The following is a 9,176-nucleotide window of genomic DNA, read 5'->3' as shown; positions in this document are numbered from 1 at the left end:
GCAGCTGTAGCTATGATTCCAGAGGTGGCATCTGGCAGGCTGACCACCTAACACTGGTGAGGCTTGGGGCAATAGTACAAATGGAGGCCCACTATCTAAATATTTAAAAGGTAAAAATCAAGCGAACAAGTTGTCAAATAAAAAATGTGTCTGTCTTCCTTACCTTGAAAAATATACTTTCTTTCTTTCTCTCTTTTTTTTTTTTTTGAGACAGAGTTTTGCTCCGTTGCCCAGGCTGGAGTGCAATGGCACGATCTCAGCTCACTGCAACCTTTGCCTCCTGGGTTCAAGAGATTCTCCTGCCTCAGCCTCCCAAGTAGCTGGGATTACAGGCATGTGCCACCATACCTGGCTAATTTTTGTATTTTTAGTAGAGAAAGGGTTTTGCCATGTTGGCCAAGCTGGTCTCGAACTCCTGACCTCAGGTGATCCACCCGCCTTGGCCTCCCAAAGTGCTGGGATTAAAGGCGTAAGCCACCATGCCCAGCCAAAATATATACTTTCAAAACAACTTGGAGGCTAGGTTCAAGTTGAGAATTCTTGAACTCCTTGGAGATCCATGATGGAATGAGGTGGTAAGGGGAGAGCCCATCACCAGCCCTCCACTTGTCCCTCTCCTCTTCCTATCCACAGTTCTATCCTGCACCATGAAGGGTCTCACGTGTCTGGGTGTAAACACTCCAGCCCCATACATACAAGCTCCTTCTACATTCCCTGCAAATAGCTACTTCTTGGCTACCCTCTGGACCTGGTAGTGTGTATATCAGTAACATAGTCTATCCTAGGAAGAACAAATCTGAGGAAGAGGCCCATAATGATATTGGAAGCTACTTGGGGGCATTTGGCCAGGAAATTCTCTGTTTTTCAATTCCTGAAATATGGTCTAGAAGAAAAGAATGAGTTCTGGGTGGGTGCTCCCTTGGTCCTGTGGACTTTTTTTTCCTGTGTCCAGAGATATGATTAGAGGAGGGCCAGATCAGGGTCATCTAAAACATGGGATGCAGGGCAAGGGCCTCAGTTGTCTGGACATAAGCGTTGTCCTGGCCACTTGGCATCACCTTTTGGTGGTGCCACCATGCTGTCTTGGAGGCCTATCTGGACCATCTGTACTGTACCGTATGCTCTGGGAGTGGTTCTGGCTGCCTAGGCTCACTTATTCTCGCTATTTTCTGCATCTTCCCAGGGTCTTTTTAATAAACTCCTTTTCTGTTGGAATCAGCCAGTGAGTTTCAGTGGCTTGCAAGTAAGAATCCTGATCCACACTTTTGTTTATTTGCCTTTTGTTTTTGGAGAGAGGGGGAAGCTTCATGAAGACCAAGACCATATCTATCTTGTTCACTATCGTATCACCAGCACCTAGAATAGTGCCTGGAATGAATAAGTGTTCTGGGTTGCAGACAGTGATGAGGCATCACTTTAGACGTGAGGGGTTTTCCCAGGGCTGGAAACCTATGTGATGGCAGCGCTGAGACTCCTGGGGGCCTTACACTAACATTCAGAGTGATACTCTGGCACTCAGTGCTGCCATACCAGGAGCCATTTACGTAGACTACAGAGAGGATGGTGCCCCCTGGAGTTGTGCAGTGCTGCTGTCCTGCCTGACAGGTTTAAGTGTTCCTGACAGTGGTAGGGTTTCCTGAGAGGAATGGTGGCTTGATAGTAATGGGGGGACCTTGACATTAATGGGTGTCCTGTCAGCAATGAGGACATAATAGGCATTGGGACATCCTATCAGGAATGGGGGTTCCTCAACTGATGAGCACTTTGCAGTGTTGAGGCCCTGACAGAAGGGCTGGCTTCCTCTTGGGAGAGGACCCTTGAAATGATGGTTTGGCAGGAATGAGGTCGACGTGGTGATTGGGGTTTGGATTGTGTTAGGCTCAGATTTCCAGGGACTGGGATTCTGAGATCAAAAGCCCTAGGAGATCTGGTTGTCCCAGAATGGTAGTGTTCCTGTGGCTGGGGTGAAAGCTTTCCCACCTCTGCCAGGTTGGAGCCGAGGGCGGCTCACATCTTCTGCATCCCCTGGAGCCACGGGGAAGACCCAAAGGCCCTAGCAGTAGGGTGGGGAGGCCTGATTCCCTCATCTACCCTGATCCTTAGAGGTTCTGTCCTTGCTGTTTTCCTCCAACCCTGCCCTGCCTGCCCCTGGGCCCTTGGGAGATGGAAGTGTCCCTCAGAAATGGGCCTTTTGAGAGTTGATGCTGCCTTGCTGCCCTCAGATGCTTTGCTCTTCAGAGGTCCTCTGCCACCTGCCGATCAGACGCCTGGCCCCACTCCTTTCCAGGAGCCCTGCCTGTCACAAGGTTCCTTGTCCTGCCTCTACCCCTACCCTCCAGATCCCCAGCACTATTCCTACATTCCTCATTTCCTTTCAATATCACCAGGTCCTGGCATCTGATACTCCCCTGGGAATAGGAGTAGGGTGGGCATTGCTGTAGCCCAATCCCCTTCTCTACTCCTCTGTTGTTGGGAAAACTGAGGCCTGAGTAAACTCCCTCTTTGAGGCTCTGGGGAAGCTGATGCTCCTTCTACTGCAGAGGCCCAGGAAGCTGGAAGCCCTCTAGGGTATGTCTTTGTGTCTGGGTTCAGGTGTTAGGACCCCACCTTTGGCCACCAGCTTCCTCTCTTGTTTTTTCCCCAGCTCTTTCTAGCAAGCTGAGCTTTTCTACCCCAACTAGACTTCCCAGCCCCCAGCCCTCAGTCCAAGTGCTGCCCATCAGTCAGGCTTAGACTGCAATCCCAGCTTTGCCACTCACCAGTTGAGTTGACTTGGGAGGTCATTCTCCTCTGTGCTTCAAATTCCTTATACATAGAATGGTACTAATGATACCTCATGGGATCGTTTGAGGGTGCAGTGATGTAGTGCCAAGAAAGGACTCAGCTTGGAGACTCGCACATGGCCAGCACCCAAAAGTAGTGGCTTTCCCTATTTCCATGGGCTGCTTCTCCACATCTGGCCTTGCTGTACTGTTCTCCATTTGTAATTAGGAGATAGGTCAACTCAGAGAAGTGGTATGTGTAATAGTTCAGAGTAGATATTCTGGAGCCAAACTGCCCAGACAGGAACGCCAGCTCTGCCTTTTTTCTAGTTGTCTATCCTGGGCAGGCGAGTTAACCTCTGTACCTCAGTTTTCTCAGCTGCGACATAAGAATGGTAATAGCACTTAAAGCAGTGCCCAGTACCTGGTAAGCGTCAGTGGTGAATTAGCTAATACTCAGAGCCATGTCCTTCCATGTGGACAAAGTCTCAGGGATCACCTAGGAAGTTATCTGACTGGAGAAATGCCTGCTGATTCCTACAGAGGGGCACTTGGAGGAAATTTCCCAATTAGGAGTCCTGAGCCTTCATGAAACTGTTATATCTAAGGTTTTCTGGTGGTTTCTGAGTTTCCCGTAGCCTAGAAGGAGGGGGTGACATGGAGCTTGCCTGCCGAGAAGTTGAATATGAGATGATCAAAACATGATCAAAACCGTATGAAGCTGGCTCTGAACAAACGCTCAACCACACAACAGAGATAGCCCCAGCTGTCTTGAGAACTGGATGTGCTCCTGCTGGGGGGCGGGGCATGGTGGGAAAAGGCCATGTTCAGTTCCATTTTTGTTAATCATATGTGTATTGGGGCTTATTTCATGCCAGACCCTGGCAGAGCAATGTTAGCAATGGAGTTGGATGAGGCCCAACCTCTCCCTTGGGAGCTCCCTCAACAAATAGGAAAGGGAGATTTTCATCCCCCAAAGGCTAAGAGCAACCTGAGCAGGGATGTCAGATACTTTTAGGGAGATATTGGCTGCTGAGATATTGGCCTTTAGGATGGGAGGTATCACCCAGCTGCAGGCCTTGAACCTGTAACAGATGCCATGTGCCCTAGAGAAGAAGGTGTCTATCTAGAGGCAGGCAACAAGGCCTCCACATCCTAACTGGGAAGCTAGGAGTCCACACCACTCCTCAGAGATCTGACAATCTCTGGTGGGCTCCTGGCCCACCAGAACTCTGGATAAATGAAAATGCAACAATTGTCAGTGACTCACCGTGAAACAGGAAGCAGATGTTGATTAAATGTAGTCACAGTGCTGAGAATGTTAGAGTGGGGCAGGATGCTCTGTTGCTCCAATTGCTCAGATTGCTGGGCAATTGTACCTGGCAGGGAGATAAGGGGGTAAGACCCAGTGCCCAGGATGGGTTAGTATGGTTGGGGGGTGGGAAAAAGAGGAAGGCAGAAAGCTAGGATGGAAAGCATTGGCTGTAGAAGGGGTGGGGAGGGTTGCATGCCAGCTCCCCTGGGACTCTGGTGTCCACCCCTTCAGATTTCCTCCAAGTTCTTCATTTCCCAGGCTTCCAGGGTCAATTGAATCCAAGGCACTTCACTAGCTCCTAGATTATTTTCTCTTTTTATGAGCCTCAGCATCTCCTTTGATCTCAGAGGGTGGCCCCAGGGAGAGTTTTCTGGATGTGCAAGACTTTGTGGGGTGTCTATGCAAATGCTGGCGGTTTAGCATGAGAACCAAAGATTCAGGAGCCAAGTCTTTGTTTGGAAGGAGTCTCAAAAATCAAGCTCCTCTCTCCCATCTGACAAATAGGGAAACTGGATCTCGGGGTGCAGAGTGGAAAAGGAACTTGCCCAGAGTCACACAATGAGTGGGGCAGAGACAGGATCATGGGACTCTGGCCCAGGCAGTGAATTCAGGATTTGCTCTGTACCTCCTGGTGGCAGTGTCATGGAGGTAGCGTCCAGGGGCCCCTATCCTGGTAGCATCTTCTTCAAGGTTCCCACTCTCACCTGCCCTGCTCCGTCTGTGTGTTCCTCCGATAGTCCAGAAAGATCACTTTTGTTGCTTCTGTGGCAGGCTGACTTCCTCTAAATGTCACTGGCACTGAGAAGGATTTCAGGCAATGTGCTCCCCTCCCATGTGTGTTTGTTCTCTGAGACACCAGCCTGCTGGGATGCGGGGCACGGGGTCCACAGCTGGGAGACCTAGAACGCCATGGCTGGCTGACTTGGTGGATGGATGAAAGAATGGCTGGGTGGGAAGTGGGTGAGTGGACAGTTGGCTGGATGGAGGTCTGATGAATGCAGAAACAGCTGAATGAATGGATGCATGGATGCATGAATGGATGGGTTATTGCAGCTTTTCTTGAAAACTATCCCCATCCCTCCCACCCACCTGGTATCCCAGGTGATTCTGAGACCTGGGATACCCAAGGTTTTGAGCACCTGCATCTGGGAGCAGAGGAGAGGAAGAGGATGTCATGCTCTCAGTGAGGAGGGGCTTTCACAACTCCCTCACCATTTCTCCCTTTTCAAGGCCTGCCCAGGCCTGGTTTTGTTGCTGGCTGATGTATACCTGATATAATGACAGCTCTCTTCCCAGGCAGGGGTGCTCAATCTGGCCTCCTTGCTGTCATCTGACCCCAGTGGCACAGACTTGTCACTCCCAGCTGGAGAGGCCCTTAGAGAACACCATCTGGAGGCTACCCTGCTTCCCCAGGAGACTTCTCAAGTACGAGGCACTCACTCTGTACAGAGAAGCCCTGTGGGATGCTCCAAGAGTCACACGGCTCTCATCTCCCAGAGCTGAGATTCCTTTCTGGTCTCATCTGGGGAGATGTCTCTGGTCTCAGTGTTGCCTTTGAGCCCTGGAGCCCATGTAGACTGTAGGGGTGGTGGTAGGGCTCCTCTATGTGGAATCTCCTGTGCTTCCCTGGCTACTCCTTCTTCCACCCCGTGGGCCTCTCTCCTGTCTCTGACCTCTGACTCCCAGGTCTGTCTGTCAGTGTCCCTGAGAGGCATGGCCCCAGGATTGCAAAGATGGGGCTGGACCTTGCTCAGTTTGGCTGAGAGAGGAAGGCTGGCCTGGAGGTCAGATTCTGTATGGACAGAATGAACAGATGGACCCTCAGCCCTGGCTGCTGAGCCTTTCCTCACATATTTATTCATTCTCTAAACAAATATTTATTGAGGGACTGCCTTGTGCCAAGCAGCATGTTGGACACCAGAAAAACAGTGGAACCCAAAATAGATGTGATCCCAGTCCAAGAACATGGACAAATTTGGACAAACCAGCAACTATAAGTCAGGGTGATGAATGCTGTGAGGGGCCACTGCAGGAGGCTACCTAACCCAGCGTGGGGTCAGGGAAGGCTTCCTGGAGGAAGAGGCGTCTGGACCCAGATGGGAAGCCAGGTGGGCAGAGGAGAGAGAAGAGTGTGCCAGACCAAGGGAAGGGCATGGGTGGATGGGTATTTTCCCCCAGGCAGTAGAGCTGGGCCCTTTGTCCCACTCCACCTCCCCTAGCCGTGAGAGCTGGTTCCCCACAACTCCCTTCCCTCCAGTGACACTGGATTCCTCAGACACCTGGATGCTTGAACACCTGCCTTGGAGAGCAGAGTGGGAGGCATGAGACGCTGGCTCATTCAGGGAACTGACCCAAGCTTAGTGTCGCTGAACTATGGAAAGCAATGAGGCTGATCCTGAGAGCATCAGGTTGTTAAGTGGAGGTGAGCAAGGAGACCCCCTAGGCCACAGAAGAGAAAATAGATCCTGCCATTCCACCTCCCCCTTCCTATTCCTGTCCACCTGGCTAGACAGCAAACGGACAGCAGACAGATCTATGGGTGCCAGGTGCCTTTTTTTTTTTTTTTTTTTTTTTAAGGCTAGTTAAGCAGTGGGAGTGGAGAAAGAACAAAGAAATCTGTAACAGGTTGTGATCAATTAGTTGTAAACACCAGGTGGCTTTATTGGTAGCATTGCAATCTGGGGGTGGAGCAGCTTTACTCTGACCACACTCACCCTCTCGATCACACTCACACTCACACACACCCCAGGCCCTGTCCTGGCTGGTCAGGTCTGGTGCAGAGGAGCTGGAAGCCTGGTCCTTCCTTCTGGTCCTCGGTTCCCCAGGTTAGGTAATAATTCACAATGCTTCACTTGGACTCCGGGCTCCCTCTGCATGGTCATAGGTTAATTGCTGCGGCGCTTCATCTAGAGGAGGAAGGAGAGGAGGGATCATGGGCTGGAATCTTAGGAGCTCAGAGGGAGGAGACAGGGCCAGGGAGGGCCAGGCTTGCCTTGGCTGAGGTCCTCTGCAGTCTCTGGATGATGCGTTCTACCCAGGGCTGGTCTGGGGGTGCACAGAGCTGGCGGCCCCTTAGTGTGGTGAACCTGGGGTGAGAGGCCAGAGAGAATGGAGCCCCAGAATCCAGCGTGCCTGGGGACCATGTCTGGGAACCTGTTTCAGGGATTTCCTTGAAGGGGTTGGGCTTGGCATGGAGAAGGGGAATAAGAAGGTGGGAGTCTCAACAGGGGCTAAAACGGGAGATGAGGCTAGACACCCTCCCCACAACTCACACTACAGCAGGCACCCTGCAGCCATCCTTGATGAGAAGGTAGTGGAAGTTCCTCACGATGTACCCCGGGATGGGTTTCTGGGTCACAGACAGGCAGCAGTCTTCAGCATCATTGGTGCCACTCAGAGTTGGGGCTGGGATGGGGAAAGAAGGTGACAGGACACAGGGACCCTTGAGGGTGGCATGGCCATGGCCCTAGCTCGGATTGAGGACACCTGTGTGTGTGTGTGTGTGTGTGTGTGTGTGTGTGTGTGTCTGGTGGGGTGGGGGAGGAGTTAGACCTGGTATTCAGCCATTATGCACCAATATGGCTCTGGCTCTACTGGCTGCTAAATATATTGTCATACTTCTAAACTGTTTTGTAAATAACCACTGCCCTGAGCCCCACAAATGACTTCCTGCTGCCCTGATCACCCCAACCTCTCTCCCAGGACAATCCAGCAAGTAAAGAGTTAATGCAGGTCACAGTGTGGGAGGGGCGTGGGGTGGGGTAGGCTGGTGTTAGGAGCCTTATTAATTGCTAAAATTTTTGAATATCAGCCTTGGCTTAGTGTCTGCCATTCTCTCTACCTTAAGCAAATCTCCTTCTGCCTGGGAAACAGAGGCAGCAGGAAATAGAGCTTGCAGAGACAGCCACAGCCATAGGCCCCAGGATGTGCTAAGAGACACACCCGCATTGGGATTCAGGGGCACAGGGACACCCACACTTACAGGCACACATGCAGGGACCTGCCAGGCTCACCGAAACATACAGACCTAAGCATTTGCCTGAACTCACCATGTCCCTTACGTCCAGTGCCAAGCAATCTGAGATCTAGACATTACCCACTGCCAGCCCCCCACTGCCCCTGACCCTGACTCTCCCTTCAGCCTTACCTGGGGAAGTCCAGAGAACCAGCAGGCTGAGGGCCAGTAGCAGGGCCATGGAGGGTGAACAGAGGCAGGCCAACGGTGAATGTGTGAGCGCCAGCTGTCTGGGTGTGTGCAGGATCTGTGTGAGGCTGCAGGGCGACTGGGATGCAGGGGTGAAATGCAAGGTGTGAGTGATGTGAGGCTGGGAATGTGAGCCCTGCAGCTGACTCTTATTTATGGCCAGAGCTTCACTTTCTCTGCCTGAAATTCCCCTTCATGTCCCATTCTGTGATTCCCCTGTTGCCCCCCTCTTTCTGGCAGAATCGCACCCTGCCCCCCTTCTTCCCCCTGCGGTTGCCCTTTCCTTCTGCTTTCCTTGGCTCCTGCTCTGAGAACTTAAGTCTGCAGTCTGGCCCAGTAAAGGGGGCTGTGCACTGTTTCTCCAGAGAGAGGGATTGCCCTGTCATCCCATTGATGGCATTTGCATCATCAGCCATGAAGCTGGGGTTCAGAAGTGATGGTCAAAGGTGGGGGCCACAGTGAGGAACTGTGCTCCCTTCCTTAGGTTTATCCCTTGTCCTCACTGGTGCTTCTTTCTTGGGCTGGTGGTGAAGAAGGCTCCCTGGCACCCTCAGGACAACCATGAGATCCTGGGGTGGCCTCCAAGGTCATCACTGTGCCTGCCCACTATGTGGGAACCAGTCCTTCCCTTGGGGCAAGCAGAACTGAAAGGCCAGGTACCTTGGGAGGAGGCCCAGGACCCCCATCCCACATCTCAGGCCTCTGGGGCTCAGCAAACCCTCCCCTTCCTCTATTTACTGTTTTCCTATGTCCAACACCTGGGTCAAAGGAACAGCTGGAGGGAGCCTGGCTTGGAATAGCCCCCTTCATTTTCCCCCTTTTCTCAGTCCTGGGAACCAAGAGGGGATTTCTAAGGAGAGGGGCTGGCCAGCTCATATTCAGACAAATCTTAAAA

At 51.9% G+C, this 9,176-nt stretch overlaps 1 protein-coding gene across 1 annotated transcript; it reads right to left on the bottom strand.

Moving 5' to 3' along the window:
* Positions 1–6,076: 6,076 nt before the first annotated feature.
* CCL19 (C-C motif chemokine ligand 19) lies at positions 6,077–8,527 on the bottom strand. Its single transcript, XM_003829813.4, has 4 exons — positions 8,225–8,527; positions 7,350–7,482; positions 7,070–7,163; positions 6,077–6,983 (listed from the first exon to the last, which is right to left on the bottom strand). Exons 1-4 carry the CDS (start codon positions 8,271–8,273, stop codon positions 6,963–6,965), a joined length of 297 nt encoding a protein of 98 aa, XP_003829861.1. The 5' UTR covers positions 8,274–8,527; the 3' UTR covers positions 6,077–6,962.
* Between the last annotated feature and the right edge of the window lie 649 nt (positions 8,528–9,176).

The sequence above is a fragment of the Pan paniscus genome, chromosome 11 (genome assembly GCF_029289425.2).
Source record: "Pan paniscus chromosome 11, NHGRI_mPanPan1-v2.0_pri, whole genome shotgun sequence".
NCBI lineage: Eukaryota > Metazoa > Chordata > Mammalia > Primates > Hominidae > Pan > Pan paniscus.
Note: the sequence above shows the minus strand (reverse complement) of the source record. Positions and strands in the feature narration are given on the sequence as shown.